A 27,041-nucleotide genomic window follows, 5' to 3' on the forward strand; every position below is an offset into this window, starting at 1 on the left:
TATGGGCCAAAGACCCCAGTTAACCCTCTGGCACTAAAATGTCTTAGAAACCATTAAAGGTCCTCTGAGAAAACTACTGAATTATTGTGACTAAAGGCTTCTCATGTGTGGATGCCATGGGACAGAGAGAGAGAAACAGCAAGCGTTTCTCAAGGCGGCTTGTGAGAAATTTTAGGGAGCTGGAAAGATGTGATAACTTGTTGACTATAAACAATAAACAGGCAGTGTTTTTCTACTTTATTTTTCTGTTCCTCTCAAAGACAGCGTGTGAGAAAGATGCTTCTGTTAGTTAGCCAATAGAATAGAATCGATTGTACCACTCTATAAAAACTGTGTGGTTCTTTAGAATGAAGCCTTCTTGGCCTTTGCTACAATCCTGCCTCTCGCTGTTCCTGCCCCAACCCTGGCACACGAGTGACACTCATGGGTTGTTAAGTTCAAGAATCAAAACAGATCTCCTGTCTCTAAATTCACAATAAACAGTGCTCTGATATTGAAAGTATGCATATTAGGAGTTGTTGTGTGTTCTCATTTAGAGATCTCTTTCCAGTTTCCTTCAGACCTGAGGCACCAAGAGGATTTCTCAACTAGAATCCTTCCTTCTTTTGAGGATACATAATTGAATTCTGCATGTATCCTTACCACCTAGTAACAAGTCCTGATTGGGAACTATCATCATGTGTATCAGAAGGGCAATCCAGACATTCACTTAGTTGCTTTTTTTGTTATTTTGACTTTGTGGCCTAAGTGAATCTGCTTATATCCATTCCTGTAATTTATTGGAAGTCAGGCGTGAACACTGATATTGTCAATGAGCACACAGACTGACACTGGAGGTATTGTACATTTGACACAGGTTTTATAGTGCTTTATTCTGAACAGTATTTAGGCAAACAAGTACTGAACATATGCAGCAGGCAGTCTTTGGATAGAAATGAAATCTGATTACCATAATCTCTTGTGGAATTTTAAGACTAGTAATTACAATGTTAATTTCAGTCAAGTTGAAGTCCTTATTTCTTTCTCATGCCTTAGACATTGAATAACTGTAAGGAATTTCCTTAATGCTGAATCCAGAGCTAGAAATGGCAGATAATCTGTGCATGAGAAGTGTGGCACTTCCAGTATTAATCCAAGTGTGTTCTATCCTTGATTTGCATAATGTTCTTTTCCTGAGGATATATACAACAAGATTCCTCTTGTCCCAACTTCCATGTCTGAAGGGAATGAATCAAAAAAGGCCACACAGCAGAGTTCAACCTCCCCAGTCTGGGAGCTTCATGCTGAAGAGTCTTCTGGGGACACATACTGTCCCCATGGCTTTTGCCTCTGGTGTCCATAGGCCTCAGTGTGGCTGCTGTTTCACAGATGCAAATCCCGATGCCAGCCTGAACTGTTGTAGCTATGCTGCAGAACTTGTCCACTTCTTCAGTGGGTGCTGGCAGGGTCTGGTAAGGCACCTTGGACCACCAGAGTGTGGCCAGGTACAGAGGGAGATCATACCACACGTCCATATTTCCCCTTTTAGGTATTAGGAATCCAGAGAGTGTGAGTCACAAGCGAGAGAGGTTTCACCAGGGAGTAGGAACGCAGCTCTTCCTCCTAGAGCCCCTTCCAGCTCCTGAGCTATCTTAAATCAGGCTCTCACTTCATTTGGGGAAAGAAGTGTCACAGAGGAACAAAATGTTCTTGTTGCTGAAGCTGGGATACTTCTCAATAAAATATGGTGTGTTCTTCACAGTGGAAATTATTCCGCTAAAGGGGAGGAAACAAAAGGAGAGAAACTACTTCTGCTGCATATGTAGAGTACATTGTATTATTCAGCCAATATATGAACCTCTTAGATTTCCTTTCAAAGGTGATAGTCAGGAAGAAAAGCTTTACAGGAGTGTGCACCACCACAAATATAATTGTGCTTTTTTTGTAATGAACACACCCCGCTTAAGGAGAACAGAATCGGCCTGAAAGAATCACGTTGCGAGTTTTGTTGTGTCTAAACAAAAAGATAAATGGATGGTCAGCTTTAAATTCATCTTTGTGCTGCAGAATCCGATATCCAGGTACCTCTCGGGAGTCACCACCTTGTTCGTTGACTTCCAAGGAGACTTTATGGATGACCTTTGACACAACCACACCTTTTGTCTCACACATCTCAGAGAAATCTGATGCGCTTTCATTGAAGATATTTGTCATTCCCAGGCTTTCCAGAAGGGGCTTCAGGTCATAGTCACCTTCCACATTAAACTTTGGAAGAAATACATTCACTTTGGTGTTGGCCATCATGCTGGGATTCGTCCACTGTAATAATGTCTCAGGGGTCAGTGCATTTTCCAGCTGAAAACATGAATGAACAAAGGAAATTAGTGAGCAGCCTGAGGAAAGTAAAGAAGAAAAAAAAAAGACCATTCCTGAACTTCTCACTCCTATCAAACCTCCAAAAAATAAAGTCCAAAGACAATTTTTGTTTTCGAATTCACAACCATAGCATACTCCCAGTTATATTGATTCAAGTATGATTTAATCCATAGGACAGGCCTCTGGAGCAATTCTTCTGCATGTGCATGCTCTGGCAAGCTTTTGATAAGCAATCACCTCAGCAGCCATATGAAGGAACCTGAGGAAGACAGTCCCTACCCAGGTTACACCTGGCCAACTGGCAGAGATCCAAAAGTCTTTATTCCTGACTCTAAGGAGTACTGAAATTGCTGGTATTTGGGATACAAAATCCAAACCCAGAGTCTGATCTCAATCAAACATGCAGCTGTTCAAGCAAAATTTTTTAAACTGGAAAGGGAGGAGGCAGAATGTGGGCCCACAACAAATTGGTATCACGAAAGGCCTCACTTGCATTTTATGATAGGTGTGTTCTGTAATTTACTCCAACATATAAAAGCATCTTACAGCTGCAAAGACAGATGCTTCCTGCCTTTAAAATTTGTGGCCAGTTGCAGCAAATTACAAAGGAGACTTAAGTGATCATCAGTCTTTTAATCCTTAAATAACTTTACTATTAATTAATATTATTAATTACTTAGTCCTTAATAAACTTTGAATAGGGGTGAAAACGTGTCATAAAATTTTCATAGAGAAATGACATAAGAAATTGTTGATCTTTAAGAAATGCCGTATTCATTTTCATATTCATGTGCAATTGGTAATTACAAATGGCTCATTTGCAGGCATCTCTGCTCAAAATTAAAACTTGGAGAAGTATAAGACCTTAGTAAAATAAATCATGTACACATGAAAAACAATAAAGATACCAGAAAAAAAGGCACCTTCTGCACTTAACACTGTTTTCTGTGCATTCCCTATCTCAAGCAAAACCTCACATACTACCTCCCACTGGACACAGTGAAAATGATGATGCCACAAATATGAAAGGAGGAACAGAGAAGCAGAATGAGATGGTAAATTCACAGGAAAGTTAATTTGTGCTTCCTCATGCATTGCTTCTAAATAACAAAAACCTTCCATAAACCTATGGCATTATATGGGCTGTTTCCAAGGTAAGTATCACAGCAATTCTATTTTTTTCTCTCACCTTCTCCAAGCCAGTGGTCTCATCCTCAATCTCTTTGGGCAGGAGAATGAGCATGCTTATATGTTTGTTAAGGCATGGGAGCTCAAGGATGGCAACATTTAAATCTTTTACATAGCCCAGGCAAAAAGTAGCTTCCAGATTCATCATCTGCACTGGCTTAGTTTCAGTCTGCAAAACACAGAGGAAACAATCTATCATTAGTTTTAATTCAGAGATAAGACAGTGACAGAGAAAAGTTTGTAAGCTTGCATGGAAGGGATACATTGAGTTACCACCAGAGAATTTGTTGGCTTTCACAGGTAATGAAAGCAGCAGCTAGAGTTGGCTTTTTACAGTAGGCAGCTTTCCAAAGAAAAGTGGAACAGAATTCTACTTAATACAATAGCAATATATGGGGGATGTGCCTTAAAAGAGAAATTTATCTAATATTGGTAGCCCTTCATGCCTTTTCACTGAGTAAAACCAACTACACTCTCTACAGGGTGTTGCAATGCTAGCAAGTGTCAAGCACTGAGCACTGCTCAATAGTGAAGGTCAAGCTGTTCATTCCAATAATTGACATTTTGGTTCAGGAGTAGAAACAGCATCAGAAGAAATTTCAGGCTTACCTAAATCTCTAAGTCTTTGCTTTTGAATGAAATCAAACAGAACAAAACAAAACACTTTATTTTCTAGGGAAGACTTTAAAACAGTTCCGTCCACATGAAAGTGTTCAAATTCAAATTCAGCAGAAAAATGTTACTTTAGGGAAAAAAATCTTGAGATGTTTCACTTAAAAATTTTAGTGTTGATTGTGTGATTGAAAAAACTTTTTACCTGGAACTATTGGCTGATGAGGTAATTTATGAATATTTTCAGAGAACCTGAAAGTCCAACTTTGCTTATGCATCTCTATGTGTGTGTCAGTGTATATTTGGAATAAAATCTCTTTATCTCACAAACGTTGTGCAGTTTTATGTCTTGTAAGTTTTCTGACTACAATATTCATCACTGGTCACAGAGTCCTGAATGCACCAGCCACAGGTGCTGCTCCCACATGGACCTCATGGCCCAGCAGGACTGACATGCAGGGAGCTGCAGCCCTGAGCCTGACTGGAAAGAGGGAGAATGATGGGATGACATCTCTGAAGAGGAAAACACAGGGCCAGGCACCTAAGGGATGTAATCAAAGAGGTGACACAACTGTACACATTTCACCAGCTCAAGAAATGCAATGTGCTTCACCTCTGCTGGATTTTGGATGCAGCCTCTGGTATCTGCAACCTTCCAATCTCTTGGAAAAAGAGAATTTGCATCTCCTTGCAGGCAACAGCTGCTTCTGACCACTTGTACTCAGCTCATGTTGTCTTAACATACTCCCAGGACAATCTGGGACCCTTGAAACACTGGGTAAGATTAGATAGAGTCTAAGAATGCCATAACAATACATATTTCTCATTTCCTCTTATTGGGACTTCCTTAGCTCAAAGTTTGCATTTTCGTGAGAGAAAACAGTACTTTTTTTTTTACTTTTTTTTTTTTTTTTTCCCAGAACTTACCTTGTTGACTTTAAAAGGACATTCTTTGATCTCTGCCTCTGGGAACTTCTTCATCCAGTTTGTGACAAAGTAAGCAGCATTAACTAAAAGGATCTGGGTCTGGTCACTTACATTATCCTCATTCAAAACATTCTCCATTTTTCCTGTGAACAGATTTAAGATGATTGTTAATACAATACATTAGCAATATATCAATTGCTTTAAGTGAATATGGTAACATTTCACTGAACTAAGCACATTTGTGTCCTGCATCTCACAGATAAAAGATTTTCTTTCTAATGGAAAATTACAAAAAGGAGAACTTACTTAAAATTGCAGCTTAATTTTTGATGTGGGGCTTGGGTTCAAGGCAGATCTAAATGACATGCTTTGTTGGTTTATATTAGATGTAATAAAAACTACATCTCCTGCTTTTGTTCAGTACCTTAAAGAAGGTGCTGAGTTTTCAGTGAAATTCAACAGGTTTAAGTGGAAAAAATACTTTCTCATTTGGAGAGCAAGACTTGAAGGGCAGCTTCAAATTAGCAGCTACTCTTTTCTAGACTGATACACAAGAATAAAATAACCAGAATAACAAAAAAAATATGCTGCTTTGATTACAGTTAATATCCAAATACCACTACAAAGTTCAAAAGAGGATATAAATTCCATGACCCATTCTCTCTGTTTTAGACTGGTTCAAGCACTGCCATAAATGACCCTGAATTGAGAGCACTGGGAAGGCAAGTCCTGTGTTGGAGCTGCCCAGGCAAGGCCAGGTACTCCCCCATGGGCACCTGTGCCAGCCTGGGAAGGAGCAGACTCGTGCGTGGTGTTTCCATATTCACAGATAAGATGGTGGCAGAGGAAAGTTTGTAAGCTTGCATGGAAGTGATGCATTGAGCTACCACCAGAGAATTTGTTGGCTTTCCATATTTGCACCACACGAGGGCAACAGGTGGCAACCAACCCCAGGGCCACCTCTGCCAGGGCTTCCACAAGGTGGCAAATGAGACACCCACACCTGCTTGTGGCACCCTTGCTGGCAAAAGCAGCTGAGACAGTAATTAACAGCCTGAAACTCAGAGTCCAACGAGTACTTCCCATTACAATGAAGGTTTTAAAGGAATTAGAGGGTTAGATGTTTTGGTTTTTCATGTTGTGATGCTCCACAGCCAGGACCTGTCATTCTCCCAGCCCATCCTGCTGCAGTCAAATGTGAGCAGCTTTCCCCAAGGCTAATTCAAGGTCAATCTCACACTTCCACCTTCAGAAGCGCTGCAGAAATGAAGTCAGTGCTGCTAATCCTCATGAATCCAAATAGTAGGCCTAGTCTTCTTTCACTATGTATTTACTCCTAAAGAGGTGTCACAAGGATAAAGATCTTTCTCCAAAGAGGCAAACAGCATTCCCAAGGTTAAGCTGTACCCACCATCAGTCAGCTCTGAAAGGGATTTGTTGATCTTTTCTCGGGTTTCCTCAGTTTTTTCTTTGAACTCCACTAATTCCAGTTCAGAAGGAAAAGGTCTCTTTGTGGAGTTGACAAAGTCCTGAAAGACACAAGTAACCAGTTACCTTAGTTAAGTTCCATTGGGTAGTTCAGGAGTTCATTTTTGTTTGAGGAAAGGTATTAAATAACTGCAAGAGACAAGAAGGACAGACAGTGATGCATCCAGTGCATCCCTCCCAAAGTTTTCAGCCCAGCGGTGCTACATCAGCAGTACAGCAACTTTGATATTGCAGCAGTGACCATGTTGCCAGTTTACAGCATAGAACAACCTTCAGTCCAGGCCTGAGCAAGACTGAGACAGAGGCCACAGTCTGCTCCCATCACATCTGTCCTCACCAGGGAAGACACTCATTGCCCGGGGTCCTGGCTTGCTGCAGCACAGGCTGAACTGCAGGTGATCTGATCACAGCACCACTGCAGCTTGTTGAGTTTTCTGAAACACCTCTCTCAGGCTGATGTTGTCCTTGCTTGGCACTCTACTCAGAGACAATTTTGGGGAGGGGGAAACCCAACACACAGAGTATCTTGTCAGTTTTTTGCAAAGTTCATAAGTTAAAAGGCCAAACACCACCTTCTTCACTTCTGTTGCTTCAATAGTCAGGCTTCTGCCTTCTCAAAGCTTCACTGAAGCTTTTGCAATAATCACTTGGGTGTGTGCACTGGACATACACTTGCACCACCATTGTTTTTTTATACTCATTTTCACTCATACTTGCAATGCAAAGACTTTGATGTGGCATAGAAGTTATGTTGCATTCAAAACCAAACTTGCTACTGACCTAGAGCATGGTAATGAAAGAATTAAAAGTGTTGTAAGAGTTGCACAGCTTGGGGTCAAGCAGCAGACTCATCTATCCTCCCACAAACCTTTATGGCAGCAGGCAACATTATGCTGTTTATCATTTGAGTCCAGTCAACCAACAACCAAAAGTACAAGAATTAATTTTAAATAACATTGCAGTCTGACACCATAATCCATCCACATGATGGCCAAGTAATTCATAACACCAGGGTTTTCCTGCAGTACTTACCGTGGTAGGATTGAGAGACTTGTCTACAAAGAGCCGTTTAACCATTTTCAGTGCAAAGAAAGAGCTGAGTTTGGAAACATCTGAAGTTATTGTTTGAAACCCAAAAGAAACATCTTTGACATCTTGTAAATGGAGCACCTGTTAAGTTAAAATGATAAAACACTAAGCATCTATTATTATTATTATTATTATTATTATTTTCTAAACATTCCTAACAGCTAAGCAAAAAATGTTAGTTTGTGACCAGAGCTGTTGCTTTTTGTATTTAAGCTAATGACAGAGCCTCTCACTTTTGTTACTCAAAAATCATTTCTGTATTTGACATGCTCACATAAATCTAAAAACCTGATCCTACCAGAACTTTCACCAAATGCATTTCTTTCCTATGAGCAATCCAAAGAAACCAATAGAGCTGTTCATGCTGCTGATATAACTTATTGAACTAAAACTCCACAGTATGGAGTCATAATGCTTTTGTCAAACTTACATTCCCACCCAAAATCCTGAAGCTTTTAGGACAGAGCTTGTGAGAGGGTGCCAGATAATCTCCTTTCCAGAACTGGGCTATACCTTTAAAAATTCTTGACAGATCATCAAGTTTTCTGACTGCTGTGACTAATACGTGACATCACATGACATTTCAGCAAAAACTGATCAGATAAAGATAACTGTGTTTGGTTTTGTAGGCAGAGTCCAAGCATGGGCAGGGCTGCTGACCCACACATGGCTACCTCCCAACTCCTGGGAACAACAAGTCCAGTTCTACGAAACACTGGGATAATGATGCCTTTGTTTGAAAATAACCCTATAAATATGAATTCAACTTTTGATGCCTACTTATTACAGGCTCTTTGATGGTGGCTGTTTCATTAAAGGAAGCCTGTCCACCCTCCTCACTGCCTCAAATTGCCTTATGAAGCACAGCAGGCACTTGTGACCTTCTTTTCCTTTTGTACATCACTACTGCTCTTTCTCCCAGAACCCATCACATCTTCACAGACAAAATTGCTGCTCTGCCATAATCACCCTTCCATAACCTCCCCTCTCCTTGGTGAGTGGGAGCAGAAGGAAATAAACTCCCATTACAGCAGCAGCACAGCTGTCATAGCCAACTCCATCTCCTTAGAAACAACTTTCTCAACTTCTCCAACAGTTTTATCTCTTTGCATGTTAGGTGCAGGAAGCTTCTGTGCCTGGGAACTAGGTTGGAGGAGAAAGCTACTGCAGCTTCTCTACCTGAAAGAATTTTTGGCACAAGTTTGTTAACCAATGTTCCAGAGTACAGCTGCCAATCTGGCTCCTTTTGTACCTAGTATTTAAAACCCAAGCACAAACTCAGGGGAAAGCAGAAGCTACAGGAGACATGGAAAATAGGAGATATTACACTTAAAAGCATACCAAGCTCTCCTTAGCATCTGTAGTCAGCACTTTTTAAATACCACTAGAGAAATATGAAACACAAGTGCGCTTGTGTAACAGAGCTCCACTTGAGGAGGTGCAGGTTAACTTGTTATTATGGAATGGTTCAAAGCAAATTGCAGACACAAGTGAAAGCAAAATAAGGGCAGGGTAATATTTTTAACTTTCCCACCAGAAAGACAACACTTGAATTTTGAAATGGTAAGGGAGCTTCAGGGTACCATTTAAATTTAAATTTAATTTTTTTTTTAATACTGTTTGGAAAAATGTGCAGAGCTTACAGGATCCATCCCCAAAAGTCTGCAATGCCAGGTTGGAGCAATCTGCTCTAGTGGAAGATGTTCCTGCCTGGAGCATGAAGATTTAAGATCCCTTCCCACAGAAATAATTCCATGATTCTATGACTTTCATGGACATATTGCTGTGCAGCTCTGTGAACAGCACAAGACTCCTGTAATCTGTGGCATAAGTAGGAGCACAGAAGACTGTGCTCAGGGGTACTTTCAGTGAATGAGAAACTACACAGAGGAATTTCCAAAGGAGGGAAAATACATTCAAATATACAGAGAGTCTTTCAGAGCCAGGTGATAATCAGCATACAAATGTATAATTAATTTGCATTTCATGAACCTTTAGGTAACTGCAGAAACTGTGGGGACCCTCACTGGGATTAAAAGGATCCAGCTCAATCTCTGCTTACACAGAGGCAGCAGACAAGGCTGGAGGGCTCACTCCCTGCACCACATAAACTGATTGAATCATGACTGCCATGCTGGATCACGATGCTGGAAACCCCTTGAACACCATGAGCTGCTTGAAAGGAGAAACATGGACTAAATTGTGCCCCTTCTACTCTATCCATCTGCTCTTTACAGTATTGTGGGAGAAAGGGGAAAAGTCAGTGACAGGGCTGCTACAAATACTTGCTGCTGACAGCAGTGGCAAAATCATTTTCAATTATATAAAGCTTAAGCGTTTTTGAATAATGAAAAAACAGGTATCTAGAAAATGTAGTGATCTGGACAGAGATCCATGCAGTGATCTAAGACAGAGTTTCACCCTTTTGTTGTGCAGGGCCATGGAGTGTGGAACTATTCAAGAAATTCAGATGGATGATTTGAAGTCTTTCTTACAAGGCAACCAGACATCCAGGAGAACGTTAACAGGAGTTAATAAGAGCCCTACAACAGCCATATAACTTTGCAGCCACAGAACAGGCTGCTGACAGCTTACCTGTTTCATCTGCTCTGCAGTATCACCTTTTGTAGCTTTGTATGCCAGAGCCAGAGACGTTGAGGTGCATAGTGGGGAAAAAATAACGTTGGCTGTTTTGTCCTTCTCACATAGCTTTTTGAACATATCAACTGCAAAGGCCGTGTTTGCTAGTTGCAGAGCATCCATTGTCATCCTGAAATGGAAAAGAGAAAGGAGAGATGACTCAGTCTGTAATTCCAGTTCCTGCTGTGGTGGGGCTGGGTCAGAGCACTGAAAGAGGCTGGCACCAGGATCTGGTCTGGGCATCTTGGACTTTCAGGATGGAAGAGGAGAGGAGAGGAGAGGAGAGGAGAGGAGAGGAGAGGAGAGGAGAGGAGAGGAGAGGAGAGGAGAGGAGAGGAGAGGAGAGGAGAGGAGAGGAGAGGAGAGGAGAGGAGAGGAGAGGAGAGGAGAGGAGAGGAGAGGAGAGGAGAGGAGAGGAGAGGAGAGGAGAGGAGAGGAGAGGAGAGGAGAGGAGAGGAGAGGAGAGGAGAGGAGAGGAGAGGAGAGGTTCAGTAATAGCCATCATCTTCAAGTGACAGCAGGCAATGCCATGTGTTATGAAGAGCCAGTATTATCAGAAGCACTTGAGAAAATCTGACCCACACACACTGAGTCAAACTGGATCATATATGAATTTAATTTGTTTTTAATTGATACTCTTAAAAAGTGCCGACTCAGAAGGTAATTCACCTATGCTCTGGGATCTCCTGGCTCTCAGACAGGTCTTTAATGGTCTCATAACTTCTCCATCTTGCTTCATGGCTAATTGTCCATTAAACCTTTAGCTTTGGTACACGTCCCTCCTCTTGGGGTTGATTATCCCCGGCCTTGCCAGAAGTCTCCAGAAAACTGTCTGGTCCTGTATGTTGAGATTATTTTAGAAACTTAAAGGAGGCCTTCTAAAAAATTCTGCCGTGTGCCCACCCATCACTGGCACCATTTTAACTCAAAGATTTTCCTAACCACTCTCAGTAACTGCAGTTACCACAGGGGTGTTACATGACCTGTGCAGTCAGGAAAGGCAAGGCACAATTGCTACTGTCCATGCTCTGGGAAAGCCAGAGACTATTCCCATCTTCCAGGCTGCTTTCACATACCCAAAGTTGCACTTTCGTATGAGCACATTTGTGTAGATTCAAGCCAAGAAGGATGAGCCCCAGAATTTCAGTCAATAGCACAAGTCTGGCTTTAGACCAGCAGTCACACAGAAGATGACCCCTTTGGTATAGTGAATTTGGCAGTACCATGCCCCCAGTACCATGTATCCCTAAAAAAAAGGAAACTGTTAAAACTAGTGCTAAATGGCTCCATCAAAGCTATTGACAGGGACAGAAAGGAAATGGAAATTTTTGCATGTGTTATGCTGCCCAAATGAAGCTGAACATCTGACACCATTGTACAGAGACACTTCAGAGCAGCTGTGGTACTTGACAGTAGTAATGACTTCCAAATAAATTGCAGTAGTTATAAATTTTATAACTATTTTTTGTGGGAGTAACAGAATGGGCACGTAATTTGCCTGCGACACAATAGAGAAAGAACTTTGATTTACTCGTAAGACCTGTTTGACTACAGAAGCCTTTTACAAAATAAATGTCTTTATTTTTATTTTAATTAACTTATACATGTTCTTGGATCTGTTAGGTAGGGCAATTGTTTTACTTGACAACTAGTTTGTTTTGGGCTAAAACATGCAGCATAAAAGGTTAGTGAAATGCACTGCATTTAATCAAGTTTAATAAAAGATACAGTGGCATTAAACCAAGGCTTTTTAAGTCCAAGTTTGAAAAGCTCCCCTAACCAGCCCTGCACTCCTGCAAAATGTTCTGACTGTTGGTATTAGCAACAAACTGTTTGCTAACAAATCCACTCCCACTGGGGGCAACAAAAAAAAAAAAAAAAATCAAACAAGAAAAAGAATCTGTCTTGAAGATAGCAAACACTGAATATATTTCACTGGAGAACCTTATCCCCACATGAAAATTCAGAGGAGTTTGCAACATCCTGAGGTTTTGTCAGACTCAGAATTCAGAATGGGTCTGGCTGGACTTGTCTCCCTTCCAGTGCTCTGGCAGCTGCTTGGTAAAGAGGAATTTTCCATGGGAGATTCCATTTCACAGCATCAGCAGGCATCGGGCTGATGTCACATCGGGGTTCAGGAAACATCTCAGAGATCTTATGGGTGTAGGAGAGGACCCAGTGCCAGCCCAGCACCGCAACCACCCGCCTCGCTTACGCAGACACCATTTCTCAGCCATGAGAGCAACTAATTAGCAGAAAAGTCGAGCTTGCCAGCAACCATGGGCTCAGCACACACCTTAAGGGAGGAGAGCTTTAGGCAGGACAGTGGCCAAAGACAGAACAAGTCTGAAGGACTGAGAATGCTGATCAGGGACTAACTTGGAAAAACGGGGCAAAGAAGCAAACATAAAATCATTCCTTTAAATGCCTCCTTGCAATTGCTCATCACAAATGTGCTATTTTGTGCCCATGCATGTCTCAAATAAATTCCCCTGCATAGGCTACCTGCCTTATCTTTGCCATTACCTCAACCATTCTCACAGGAACAGACAATACACTGCTATACTCTGTCTGATTCTCAGTCTCTCTCTCTCTCTGCCCCACCCCACTCCACCCCCCAAAATTGAAGATTTGGGGCAAGTACTAACTTCACAGGTATTTCTAACTGGAAAATTACCTAGGGAACCAAGAATGCGTCATTCAGTAAATATCAACCACCCTCAAAAAGACAAATAATACAAAAAAACTCATGAGTCATGCACTACACCCAAAAAACATTTAATTTGGAGTTTAATTTAATTTTAATGGAGTATACTATTTAGTATTAGCTGGCATGATATTATTCTATTCAGGCCTCTGGATATTCCTTACAGGGTAAAAATCAATATGAAATCATACCTAATTAAAGGTATCCCTTGTTCCTTTCTGGCTTAATGTTGACTTTGAGATGTAGATGCACTACTTGTGTTTCACTTCCTTGGGTTGCAAGACATCCAGAGTAAGACAATAAAATAGGAAATTTTACATAATTGAATTAATTTATTCTTCCTTATGCCAGTTAAAAGCTGTACCATGGCTTAAAAACTCCTCTGGCCTCATGAGTAACTCTTATACTTATTCATTGGATGGTTTTTTATAAAGTTTCGATGTTTCTTTTCAGTGAGAAAAACAGGAACCTTTTTGTGAACCTTTTATGTACCTTTGTTCATCCAGTAACTGCTGATTCTCTCAAAGCTTCTTTGGAGGAGAGGGAAATTGTTTGGTAGTGGCAAAGCTCTCTATTCTAATTTCTTCTTTTCAATGCTAACATTGAAATAAGGATCAATCGGGGCATTTTGTTGGGGAAAAAAGCTCAGTTGCACCCTTGACCTTGAATTATTGGCTGGGCAGCAAAGAATAATCTCTATTCCACCATCTTTTTCAACTGGTCAGTCTGTTTTTTATTCTCCATTTATTAATAACTATTACATTATGTTATATTTATTATATTATGTTTAAGACCTTACAAGATTCATATTACTGAAAAGAATTTACAGTATTAAAATTAAAAAATCTTAAATCTCTTTAAAGCCTTGAGCACCCCAAGCCTTGCAAGTCCAGTAAAGCCAGTTCCAGCCAGGTGAGAAGGGCTGAGGCTCCCGGTGAGAGGAAAGCCCATTAGCTGCCCATTAGCAGTCTCAGAAATCAGACATAGCTCCTGAGCCAGTAATCACAGGGAACCCTCAAACAGGGAGGAGTCAAAAAACTGAAAATGAAATTTTAAAAAGGCCTGCTGCAAGGATTCTCATTGGGTGCCTCCTTTCCCAGGAAAGCAAACTATCAGCATTTCCAGAAAGGCCTGCAGCACTGGGGCATCTTCTAAGCACTTGGAGCTTGCGATCCACCCAACTTTATTTAAAACTGCAACTCTCACAGTGTGAAAGAAACATTTTCAGATACAGGAGGGAGCTGAAAGACTACAGAACCAGTTCAGAAAAATCCAACTTAAACTTGTTTATTGGTATAAGACACCATTTTTGCTTAGTCACTCTTGGATTCAACAACAACTACAAAATACCCTCTCCCCAGAAAACAAACCAAACCAACAGGGAGGCTTTTTTTACTATCTGCTTACTAAGGGAAAATCTAAATATAACTTCCATTCAAAAATATAATCACAAGAACAGCAACATCTGTGTGCAAATGTCTGACAAGTCAAGTTAGTTGTATGGCAGGAATAATCCAATAAAGCAGAACCAAATATTTATTTTATTCTTCTCTTGGTTAAGCAGTCTTTCCAGGAGAAGACATCTGTGGCAGATAAAGCAGAGACATTGCTGGCTATCCAATCCTGGGGGATATATTTGGTTTATATCTCAGGAGCTGTGAGTGCCAGTGCTGCAGTCTCTCCAGTCCAAACACAATTCCAAGAGAATGAATTATATAAAATAACCCACATGCAAATTTCACAAGTGAGGCATTAATATTGAAACTAGATCAAGAGTTTAACATTACCCTACTTAAGCTCTTACTCAGCATATACTATACAAAGGAAATAAAAGATTTATCCGAGCCTTTCCTTCTTCTACATAAATGACAACTCTCCACCTGGCAAATTACCTGGATAAAAACCAAGGACTAAATTTTGTCTGAACAGACATTGAGGAGTGCAAGACACCAGACTGATGTGGGACCAGAGCATCTCATACGGTTGAGGAAAAAGCACTGTCAGCAACAGAGCGCGGAAAGTCACTCCAGGAAAGAAAGAGAAACAAGCCACTGCAACATGCTTTGTTGTACTTCAATAGCCAATGAACTGTTCAAACTCAATGGTCACACTGAAAATAAATGTGTAATTACTAGGCCTAAGCTCCTGTCCTTCACTTTAAACAAGTGTGGATTAGTCACTTGGTTAATAACTCGGAGCAAACAGAGCAGAGCGTACACACCTCTTCAGAAAACGAGAGGAATATTCCTTTCTAGCGGGGGCTTACAAACCAACCTAAATCATACTTTGGCATATGAAGGATTTTCATGGCATCATACACAACCCGCTTTTTCTAATATGGGAATAGCCATTTGCAATAAACCACCATATTTTAATAATTCCTAATGCCCTTTCTGTCTCACTTGCCGGATCTTATTCATTCTTCCAATGAATCTTTCCAAAAAGAAAGAAACCTAGCATAGCAATTGCAGCAGTTTTGAAATGAAACCAAAACAGTGTTGTTTGGGAAGGCAAAAAAGCTTCTTTGATTCCACATGTACATTTTTGGCACAAATTTCCTTATCCCACTCCCTCCATGCAATTATGCTTCACAGCCAAGATTTGTTAACTATTAGCTCAGCATAAATTAAAGTATCAGAGAAAGAAAAGAGCTGTACTTACTTTGCAAGGCTATAATCCTGGTAAACGAATCAATGAAGTGAGCACAGCACGAAGAACCAGCTGCCCGTGCAGAAACCTTGCTGAGCAGAAGACTCTGTTACTTGCCTACTCATGGACGCCACTCCCACTTTCCCAGCCTCAATTTGTGCACACACACACTCCCTCTCACTCTCGCTTTTTTTCCCCCTCCCTTAATCATTCTTCATGGCAACTCCTACATTGGAGGAGCAAAATGATTCACACCAGAGTTGTCTTTGCCTGCCCAGCCACTGAAGACAACAACAAGCTCTGGCAGGAAAGAGCAGCCCTGTGTGTTGCCTTCAGCAAGTGCAGTACATAAGGCAGCAGACAAGAACGAACGAAGAAGCGAATGCAGGAGTTGATGAGCAACATAAAGATCTTCTCAGCAAAACCAGCTCTCCAAGAAACTCCAACTGGGATTACTGCTATTTGCAGAAAAATTGTAATTGTGAAAAAGAGACACAGAAGAAAACCAAAACACATAGAAGTGTGTGGCTGGGCACTTTGCATCTGTATATGCGTTAAGGCAGTATCTTAACTCTGCCCACGAGGCATATGTGTGTGTTTGGCTGCCTAAAAAGCTCAAGGTCAAACTGGAGTTAATGCTCAAAGGAAAACATCTTCTTGCTGCAAAGCAAAGCTCCCTCCCATAAGCAGCCAGGTCCTCTGCAAGGGAGCAGCCTTCCCTGCTGCCAGCTGTGCCCAGAGGTGGCAGGGAACAGAAAATCCCACCCCTTCACTTCCAGATTGGGCACCACTGGGTTCATGTAAATACAGCCCACCTTAGTACCAATGAACATGACAGGGTGGGAAAAGAAAGGGACAGGGAGAGGTGCCAGTGCAGCCCACCAGGTCTATTTTCTATCATTTGAAAGACATATGCTGCCCTTACCAAGCCCTGCCCCTGCTCCACACAATTCCCTGGCTGGGCAGCTGAGCTCTCCACAGTGGAAAGCGGAGACATCAGACTGATGTGCCAGTACCCCTGGCAGGCCACGGCTGCCCCTCAGTCCCCGTGAGGAAATGGCCCCACACCACAGGCACAGCTCGAGTTCACACCTCAGTAACCCCAGGTGCCCCTGCATATTTTTAGACTACAAAAAGCACAAGCAAGATAATTGAATCTGCTTTCAGGTTTGAAGTGCTGGTGTGCCCAGCTGCCCAAATGAAAGGGGTAGGACACCAAAGGATGCATTTTCACCAGCATGGTACTCCCTTGGTGACAGTGGGAATTGGGGAGATGGTATCTCCTTCTGGAATGACATGTTTCTGTGTTGCTTTGAGCATAAATCAGACCACACCACAGCATCCTGATTGGGTCCTACCCATGTTTCCTTCCAAGACACTTCTAAGCTCTTATTACCCAAATGATTTTTTTTTTTTTTTCTGTGATGCAGATGGAGTTCACCTTCCGTCACTGCCAGACAGCAAATTTAAAATTCATGTCCTTTTCCATAACTGAATTCATAACAAAGACAGGGTGTGGATATGTTTAGGCAATTAAAATAAGATACAGGCCAGCTGGCTAAACTGTGCCATCTGGAACATCATTGTTGTGTATCTAATTAAGCTTTCTGTAAGGGAAATGTTTATGAAAATACACAATAATTTTGGCTGCCAGACTCTTCTCAGATGTCTGCAGGTAATCTAAAGCCAAGTGTTGCCATCTCTGCAGAAGCAAACCTTTTTTAAGACCCAGGTCTAACAAGTACAGTCGCTGTGAAGTGGCTCGGGAGCTTCTGGATAAGCTGTGGGGAGGTGGACAACAGGCAGACTGCCTTCACAGAGACAGCACAACTCACCAGATCCATTTCCTTCTTACTGACAGGCAAGAAATACAGATATAGGTATGTGCCTCAAAGGGCTGGTCAGTGGAAAAGGGAAAGGGCTCTGCATTGCCAAGATGGAGGTGTGTAAACATCACGGGGTACACCTCACTGGGAAACTGCTCAGCCATGGCTGAGATCTGGCACCATGTAGCAGTACAGAATCCTTCAGTCTGACCTAGTTAGTGCTGAGAAATTAATTAATTCTGATCATGGTGCCATGAAACTAGTAATTACTGCTGCAATTGTTATGCTTCAAGTGAAGAAGTACACTGGCTTTGGTAACTGAGTGACTCATGAGGCAGTTTTGCTTCCCCCAAGAATGGACAGTTTGGGCTCACTTGCTCTTGAAAGCAGTGTTAAAATTACTATAGTGACTTCCTGCTAGCTACTTATTCAGATTTATAGGAATTTATGGTTGTTACTTACAGACCAACAAGGAAGATGTGTGAAAGTAGAAAATACTTACTTGAAGAGTAAGAAGATGCTGAATCTCAGGTAGTTGAAGTCTGCACAGCACAAGAAGCAAAGCTTTGTGTGTCCACGAACACTCTTCCTCAGTCTGACTGAATAACAACTACTTGTATCAGCATCCCCACGTCCTTCATTTACTTTTCACTAAATCAGTTGTATTCAGTTTAATCTCAAAGTATTTTCAACTCACACCTATTATGACCTATTTTTCTACCACCAAAATAAAAAAAATAGAACCAATAACAGGATTTCTCCTTATGAAAAAATAAAAATTATTTTTAAGTCCCCTGTGAATTGGACATCTCCTATCAAAAAATAGGTAAAAAGAATAAGGTAGAAACAATGGGGATGTGACATGGAACACGGAATCTTAGTGTGAAGCCTTTAACACAGCCAAGTTACAGTGTACTGGCAGAGTAATAAATGAGCTACTGTCCTCACTCTTCCAGGTCTCAAGGAAAAACCCAAAGATGTTGCTGGATGCTAGGATCCAGCAGTTACATTTGTGTGCCTGCATCTCTGAACTGACACACTCCATTGCAGAAGGGATGCGACCCACCGGGTGACTCTCCTGTTACTCAGCCTGCTCTCAGTCCTCTCTCTCCTGGCTCTCCCTGCCACTCCCTCCTAGGAACACTGTTCCTACATGCTGCTGGAAAGGAAAAAACACCAGCTGCCTTCTCCCCACTCTTGCTGCAGGGAGGGAATACTCTTGCTGTTCAATACAGCATGAAGAACTATTTCAATTGTTTCAGAGGTTCAAAGCATCCACTGTAGTCCTTATTTTTCCTTCCCCCTAATCACTAACTGTTAGTGCATGTCTGATTGCAATTAATGCCCACATACTTAGAAGACCACATGGGGAATCATCTACAAGTGGGACTGAATAATGAATAGACTAAAACTGGTGCACTCTTTCTATGCCTTCAGTCATGAAAGATCTTCTAATCGAGTTACAGCTTTCACTATAAGCTTTGGATCTTGCAAGGAAACCAGTGGTAGGAGGTTATTTGTACACTTTTGTTTTGATTTAGCGGCCTACAGCTTTAATACAATTAGAAATATTCAAAGGGTAAGAAAGACTGCAGTGTCTGTAAACAAGTATACACAGCAGAGCTTTTAATATTTTTCACATAGCATGGGTCTATATTACTATTTAATAACATGAATAAGCCATAGCCAAAGTACTTTTCATTTCATAAGAAATGTGAGTAAAATATCACATCGACCACAAGTTAATTTGAAATTAAAATAACACAACAATAACAAAGCATAACACCATGCTTCCACTGAGAGAGACATAAACTGAACAGCAACAAACAGCCTATTTTTTTTCCCTCCCGAGGCATCTTCACCAATATGTGTAAAGGATGGTGTCACATAGCAACACAACAAACCAACACGTATGGTAGCAGAATAGTTTTCTTCAGACATCTCTGATGATGTAGAAGTATTACTCACCAGTGGTTACTTCTAATAGTAGCCACTTCTAATAGTAAGAGACAGGAAATTAATACTTCTAATAGTAACAGACAGGAAATTAATTGCTCATACTTCAATGCTTTCACTTTTGTGTTGGGTTTTTTTGTTTTTTCTTTTTTTTTTGGTGAGGCTCTTCTGAACTCTTCTGAGCAAGTTTCATTGGAAAAAATGTTTCATCAGGAAAAAAATTAAATAGGCAACCAAACAGCTGACAGATTTCAGTGAGAACAAGGCCTTTAATTTGCTCAGTAGGAAATTAATGATGCTGTGTGCTGAGATAAGGTTGTTGAAGATTTGACTACTTTCCCTAAAGGTGTTGCTCCCAGCACTTAGCACCTGGCATTATGCTTAGTGTAAATCAACTTAATAAAAACACAGATTTGACTGACTACTTGGAATAGCCTCGCAATATAACTAGGAACTTGAAACACAAGGGGAAATTAATATATGTAAACCAGTTTAAAAACTCTGACACATTACTCTGGAACTGTAGAAAGATCAACTTCCATGAAACAAAAGCAGAGAGACAATGTTTTGGATTAATAACTTCTCACCAAAACACCTGTGTTCCATTCCTTACATGAAAAAACCCAACTTTGAACCCATCCCTGCATGCACTGCTGGTTCAGGGTGCCATCTCATGGGGACAAACATAATAGTCTTCTTTCTTTGTCACCAGTGCCCATTGTTACTGCATCAGCTTCCTTCACCAGGCTGAATCTCTGGTTCAAATCACCTGCCCTATTTCTGTCCCAGAAAAAATGCAAACACACTCACATTTGTTATGTTTTCTCAGTATTTTTGTCTATTTAGTGATATTTTCAAATGTTTGAAGTGTTTAGTTGAAATCACTTAACCACAAGAGTGCTGCTATTAGGAATGCTTTCCTTACATATCCACAATTTTTTGTGCTTGATTATAGATTTGTGGAAGACCTCACTAGTGAATTATTGGCAGCATAATAATCCATTAGTAAATTCCAAATGGAGCATATGATGAATTTTAGAATTATCTGCCTTCAAATAGCAAAATAAAACTTGTATGTGGATAAGATTGTTCTTGTCAATGTGGAAACTCTAGAGAGGGAGGAGATCACACTGACATAAGGTAAATTACCTGAAGTATCTTTCCCAAAGGAAATAAAGGGACCAAGCAGCTCCCTCCCTCACACACCAAACCAGCTTTAACTCAAGATTCAGCAGATTCTGGAAGGAATTACATGACCTTCATTGCTCACCAAGCAGACCTGGACTGACACACAGCTTCTCTTCCAGCTCTGTTTTTTTTGTACAACTCCCTTAGGTGCCTCCTTATCAGTATAGAGGAAGGGGGAATGAGACTTAGGGAATTTTCCCCCCTGTTTTTATTATCCATTGTCATCTGTAGATGAGTCACTTTCTTCTGTAATCCAAGTAGTTAACTCTGGGTGAATAATCTTGATGAAGACACATATTTTCCCAGGCTTGCTTAGTGCAGGTTCACTGTCTGAATTTATGCACATTAAAGGAAAATAAAAGGTTAGAATAAATATTTGCTGAATATTTCACTGGAAATGGGTGTGACTTCACAGGCTGAATTTACTCCTCTTGTGTGTTTTCAGGGTAGCACGAAGGTCTTTGTTTTTCCCTGCATGCAGCTGAGACAAGGGGAGAACATGCTAATTCTTGCTTCTCCAGGTGAAAGGCAACCAAAACACCGTGCGGATTCTTATGCACAACTTGGAGAAACACACCCTGCACGTTGTCTGTGCAATCAGTAAACTACAGAAGTTATACCTGCAAACCCATCTTGGCTCCTGGTTTTAAAATTTACAAATAATAGTTCAAGACTCCAGCTAATGCAAAATGCAAACCTAGTGCCCATGAAAGTGAGGCAGCTATTCCCATAGTCAGTTGATTCAGCTCCTATGACCATTGACCCAGGACTGCAAGACTTGCACCACAAAACATGCAGAAAATAATATTTTATTAGCCCACGATAGGGAAAGTATAAAAATGCTGTAAACTGTGAGACTCAGTTATATATTTTACAAAAGAAAGTTCTAGGACTTGATAATAGAGTTCTTCCTTCTTACTTTCCCACTTACATTTACCCAGGGAATAGGAAGTCCACTGAAAAGTAATTTTCCTCAGTCCTTCTAAGATCTAATGGTCCCATTAAGCTCTATGGAAAAACTTCAGAGGATACTGCATGTATATTACAAGCTAATAAACTTACTAGCACAATAACATTAACATTTATATAAGAAGAGTAGGGCATTGAATGTAATAACACAAAAATGTAATGAGGAAAGATGTAATTACTTGCGGTAATGCAAATACTTCCCTATTTGTCTGAGGCCAGCATTCAAAGTCCACTGCAAATGTGGCTTCTGACTTCAGTGGGTTTTGGGTAAAAACAGGACTTCCTAGAGACAATTGTATTGAAAGGTGTGGAAGCACTGTACATGTGGAAGCACTATAGACAGGTTATGGTAGAATAATAGCCTGGTTTCAAGAGCTTCCTGCTTAAAATGAAAATTATTCTGCTAAGAGTGGCTTGGATCAAGAGAAAGTTAAATGACCTCTCTATCCAGTTTTTTCCTCCTTTTCCATATCTAATTAAAAGGCTTAGGGATTAATAAACAGGGACCCAGTAGGGAAATCCTAGCCCAGGAATCTAGTGCAGACTACACTGCAGTAGCTCACAGCTAGTCTAGTCCCAGACCCCCTCTCCTTCCCTTCATCACCTTAATCATTCAGGCCACAAGCCATTCAGTTATGTTGGAAACACTGCTCTCTACAGTCACACAGGCAAAAGCCACTTTGAAAAGCCATTCAGCATGAAAATTAAGTCTGGAAGCATCAGAGGCAGCCCATCAGTCTTAAAACTTACTCATGCAGATGAATCTCTGTTTTGCAACAGCCAGGTTCAGTTATTCTGCTGTATATTGGAATGGCAAAAGTTATTCCCCTGTCATCTGTTAGAGGAGTCTGGTAATACTTTAAAAAGGTCCTACTGGAGCAGAACTGCTTTTATGCTTCTCCCCGCCTAACAAAATTCAGATTTCTGGTACTCTGGCAACAGTAAACACTACAGACTTTCTATTGCATAGGACACTCAGGGAAAGAAAATCTGGGTCAACTCACAGATTTGTGTCTTTTTTAAGACAGTGAGACACATGCTGTGACAACCAGCTGGCTCAAACCCTTTCATAACACAGTTGTAGAACCTGATCTACCAATTTTATGAGACCCATGATTTCTCTTTGGGTTACAGCTTATATTTTTGAAAAATCTGGCAGTGATGAAAACAAACCCCCAGCTGATGAGAGCATCTAGAATATCCTAAGGAGTTGTTCCAATGATTCTACAGGTCATCAAAATTTTAAATGAAGGCAGTATGAAGCAATCTAAAGTGCACAGTCCAAACCTGAACATTTCTAAACTCAAAGAAACGTTGGCTGGGGAGCACTTTTTAAACTTTTAACAATAAAATCTCTGAGGTGAATAGGGCTATATAAGGCTGTTAAGTCCTGTGACTATGAAAACGTTTCAAAAAGAAATGCTGCTGCACCAAACTCAATAATGCATAGCACAAAATCCCTGAACTCATATATGTGTAAAAGAGCTGGCAATTTCCAGCTGGCAAAATTGTGTATTTTAAATGAAAATGAGTCAACCAATACAGCCCTGAGGCCACATCTGCTCAACTGTACAAAAAGCCATCATCAAAGAGATTTTATTCTATTCAATCTCAACAAGTTATCAAAACCTAACAAATAGAATGCTATGCAGAAAAGACCTAGGTGAAATGTTTGCCCTTGGTCCTTATATAGAATGCCCATGAGAGTCCCTATTTGCTGAGTTCAAGATAAGAAAAACCTCAGAAATCTCCAGACTTATGCTCATAGAGGGCAATATTGCCCTTGAAGATAACATATGCAAAGTTAAGAAAAATACTGTTTCAGATTTCATTTTTATTCATGACAATTTCTGCTGGTACTCATGTAACAGTAGGGAAAAAAGTCCTGAAATTCACTATGCTAAATGTCATTCATAAAACATAGTAGGAGCAGTGGAATGTATATTTCACAACTTAAGGAAATGAGCAACATTTCTATTTCTAGAAATAGAAATGCTCTGTCAAAAGATTAAATGAACAGCTTCAAAATATGCCCTGAGTTATACCTACAATCATTGTCATAGACTATTTTCTATGGTGTGCTGTATTAATCTCAATAAGAACTACAGGAATATACATCCTAAGTCATTCCATTGCCTGGAATAAACTAACTTAGTCCAGAAAACAACATTTTGTATATATGCACACCTGATTTGAAATCAGTGTGCCTTCAAGCATTTACATATTTTGAATTTCCAAGTTTAAAAACTGAACCAGAAGTAGAGTGAAAATTACCATAACTAAGAAATATGAAGAGTTTAGCTCAAAAGTGACAAATTTAAGTTTTCTTTTCCAGGTAGGCACAACCACACCCGTTATTGTACTATGGCAGGAAATGTCACCATCCACCTCAGACTAGGTAGAGTTGGAGGACCATGAAATCCTCAAAACCCAATGCTTCAAGTCTTGCCCCAAAGCTCATTCTTGTCTTTAATGCCATAAATGTAACATGGCTTTTTTTGGTGTCAGTCCTTCTTATCGTGGATACAGCTTTATTTCTTTTCCTCCTAGGCTCCATAGCTGCACAACACCTTCTCTGCACCCAGAGCACCGAGTGCTTCAGGAATAAGAGCTCTTAGGACACAGCTCTCCTCCTCAAGGCTGCTGTGGTTTCAGTGCTGTTAGAGGGGTTATGTATGGCAGCCATCCACCTGGGAATACCACAGCAGCAGGACTCCCACAGGCCAGGCACTATGGAACAGGTAGAAAGGCTCCCAAAGACAGCTGGTGGCTTGAAGTGCTCCTGCTTTTCAGCCCAGCGTGGTTCAAAGAAGGGACCCAGCTGCACCACGAGCGCATTGCAGGTCCTGTCCCAAGTGCATGAGCTCACCATGTGTACACCAAACTGGATCGAGGTGCTGCAATGGAATTGGGACAACCTGAATTTTACTTGCTAGTGTTGCTACTGAACAGCCTTTGTTACCCAGGTCAGATTGATCTGACCAGACTCGGCATCATTTCATCTAGAAGAATTTCTAGATGAAATGATGCTGGAAGATTTCATCATTCAGCTAGAGAAATACAGGAAACTGAGGCTATATTTTCCTGCCTTCTCTGCCTTGTCTGTCTGCACTGTAAAGTCTCTAAGGCAGTGACTGCCCTCACCTGCATGGCTCTCACATCATTTAGCTGATGCCAATCTCCCTCTGAAGGTAACATTAGTCATCTCCAGCCAACCCTCAGGTGCCACAGCCGAGGAGAATCATAGACACGACACCTGGCTGTGCTGCAGGCACGACTTGTTTTATTGATGTATCCATCTGCTCTTGGCCCAAGGTGTCCAGGCAACAAGCAGTGTGGGCCCCTTCCCTCCGAACCAAGGCATGGCAGCAGGAAGCATTCTCCACAACAGCTGACTCAGCCTTAGGAAACACAGATCATCAGCGCCTGTGCCATGTAATGCCACACCAATGTGAGCAATAATGCCCCAGGCAGTTATGGGATGGCCTTAGCTGAGGCCAGTAGGTACCCATATTAACACCTTTAATATGTTTTATTTTCATTACATTTGGTTGTACACAATCGTTCTTAGAACATGGTAACACAGGAACTTCAGCACTGGGAAGTATTAGATAAAATGTGACTCTACTTGTCCCTCAAATGGAAGTAATGCCCCTAACATGACACTTCATTAGCTTCTCAAGAAATAATCTTGATGTCATTACTCAGCATTCATCTAGTCTTTCCTCAGGCAAAAAAGTCAAATTATAGCAGGAATATTGTATGAGTAAGACTTAAGTAAGGAGTGCAAGATTTAGCCTGTTATCTGTAAATGACAGAGGTGCCTTTTCTGATTTACTTTCTTTAATCACATTTGCAGAAACCAGTAATTTTTTCCAGTTTCTTCTGGAAGCCAGTTCAGTATGACTGGGGAGGCATACTTACACTCTTGTGAGGTATGTATTGTTTTAGAACTTGGTCTAAGACCTAAATATAACATTAAAGAATTAAAAATCATAGGTACAGATGACACAGAATTACTAGTAACAGGAATGAATCTGAGAATAGTCTTCACTAAGTTTCACTAAGCAGAATGAGAAGGTAAAGCCAAAAAGGAAATTATGCCCCAAGGAAGTAGCCTGTTTTAAATAAAAAGGAGGTTAAAAGTACCCCAAAGGCTTCATGATGGCATAATCAACCATGAATGAGTGAAAGGCATGGTTTTGCCTCATCCTTTGAAGATGGAATAAGAAAGAAATGGAAATACAATATTTAACCCAGTTTTCTTGAGCCCCTCCCTCCACTGATGCTATGCTTGAATCCTGATGACCACACTGCTCTAAGGTTCCTTTAGAAATTACCATCTCTCCTTTCACTTTGGCCAATTTTAGTTGTCTTTAGTAGTAAATTCTCTTTACCCTCTCATTTCTCAAAGCCTGATTGCATGACTTCGTCTTTCCTACACCACGTCTTCACACATCTGCAGTCGATCCAAGGCGAACACCTGTTATTGACCATGTGTAAAAATCAACCAAAGCATCCCCAACTCGTGAGGACACTTACCAAAATAAACTGCCAACCAGGTGACTTAAAGAAGAGATTCACCACGACCTTCCCTGGTACAGGGGGAACTGTGGATGTGCCTTTTCCCTTGTGCACAGACTACACAGATTACTGTATCAAAAAGTTCAGAGGCCTTTTATAACAAAATAAAATCAAAACAGTTACACTGGAATTATTAAGTCAAAGCTGCACTGTGGTAACTTGGAGGTACTTGGAAGAATGGGGTTTATTATAGTTTAAAAGATGTATTTTTTGCCCTAAAGGAATTAATGAACCAGAGGGGAAGATATGGCACTTATTTAGCAGATGTCCTTATATCCACACAGCAAGTTGGCTTTCAGAACTGGTTTGTAATTGCTGGTGTGTTGAGTCACTTCCTCCTCCCCACTCCGTAAGCATCGCCGTCACCTGACCTTCGTCACTAACCCACGGGTGAGTGACACCCGCCCATGACTCTGTCGTGATTGATTAAACAGGACTGGACCTGTTTAAATCGGAGAAAAGAGGACTGGGAGGGGATCTTATTGAATGCATATTAATATCCCCAAGGCAGGTGCCAAGAGGACGGTGCCAGACAGCTTTTGGTGGTGCCCAGCCACAGGACTGAGAGCAGTGGCCATAAACTGAAGCATAAGTAGCCCCACCTGAACGTGGAGGGCGGCAGAGCACTGGCAGCGGCTGCCCAGGGAGGCCGTGGGCTGCCCTGTGGAGAGATTCCAAACCCCGCCTAGGTGCGTTCCTGTGTCACCCGCTCCAGGTGGGATCGGTCTGGATGCTCCCCAGAGTCCCCCCCGAGCCCCAACACCCCGCGGGCGAGCGCGGCCCGGGGCGCACCCGCGGCCGGGGCGGGCCGGGCGCTCGGGGCGTGCCCGGAAGCGGAGGCGGAAGCGGCGCTCGGCGCTCGG

General features: G+C 41.3%; 1 protein-coding gene across 2 annotated transcripts; it reads right to left on the bottom strand.

Annotated features, from left to right (window-relative positions):
- Positions 1–837: 837 nt before the first annotated feature.
- SERPINB5 (serpin family B member 5) lies at positions 838–26,924 on the bottom strand. 2 transcript variants are annotated; one of them, XM_063161970.1, is made up of 7 exons: positions 26,781–26,924; positions 10,255–10,429; positions 7,603–7,740; positions 6,494–6,611; positions 5,083–5,225; positions 3,545–3,712; positions 838–2,334 (listed from the first exon to the last, which is right to left on the bottom strand). In XM_063161970.1, the coding sequence occupies exons 2-7, from the start codon at positions 10,426–10,428 to the stop codon at positions 1,942–1,944; spliced, it is 1,134 nt and encodes a 377-aa protein (XP_063018040.1). In that variant the 5' UTR covers position 10,429; positions 26,781–26,924; the 3' UTR covers positions 838–1,941. The 2 variants fall into 2 exon arrangements, with proteins under 2 accessions (XP_063018040.1, XP_063018032.1); XM_063161962.1 differs by lacking the exon at positions 26,781–26,924 and adding an exon at positions 15,668–15,821.
- Positions 26,925–27,041: the final 117 nt, after the last annotated feature.

This window comes from Melospiza melodia, chromosome 1, assembly GCF_035770615.1.
Source record: "Melospiza melodia melodia isolate bMelMel2 chromosome 1, bMelMel2.pri, whole genome shotgun sequence".
NCBI classification, from domain to species: domain Eukaryota; kingdom Metazoa; phylum Chordata; class Aves; order Passeriformes; family Passerellidae; genus Melospiza; species Melospiza melodia.

Coding starts and splice junctions, on each gene's coding strand:
- SERPINB5 (XM_063161970.1), bottom strand. CDS start 10,428: ATGACAATGGATGCTCTGCAACTAGCAAACACGGCCTTTGCAGTTGAT. Junction 7,741..10,254: donor CTGCAGAGCAGATGAAACAG/GTAAGCTGTCAG, acceptor TTAACTTAACAG/GTGCTCCATTTACAAGATGT. Junction 5,226..6,493: donor CCTTTCAGAGCTGACTGATG/GTGGGTACAGCT, acceptor ATCTGTTCACAG/GAAAAATGGAGAATGTTTTG.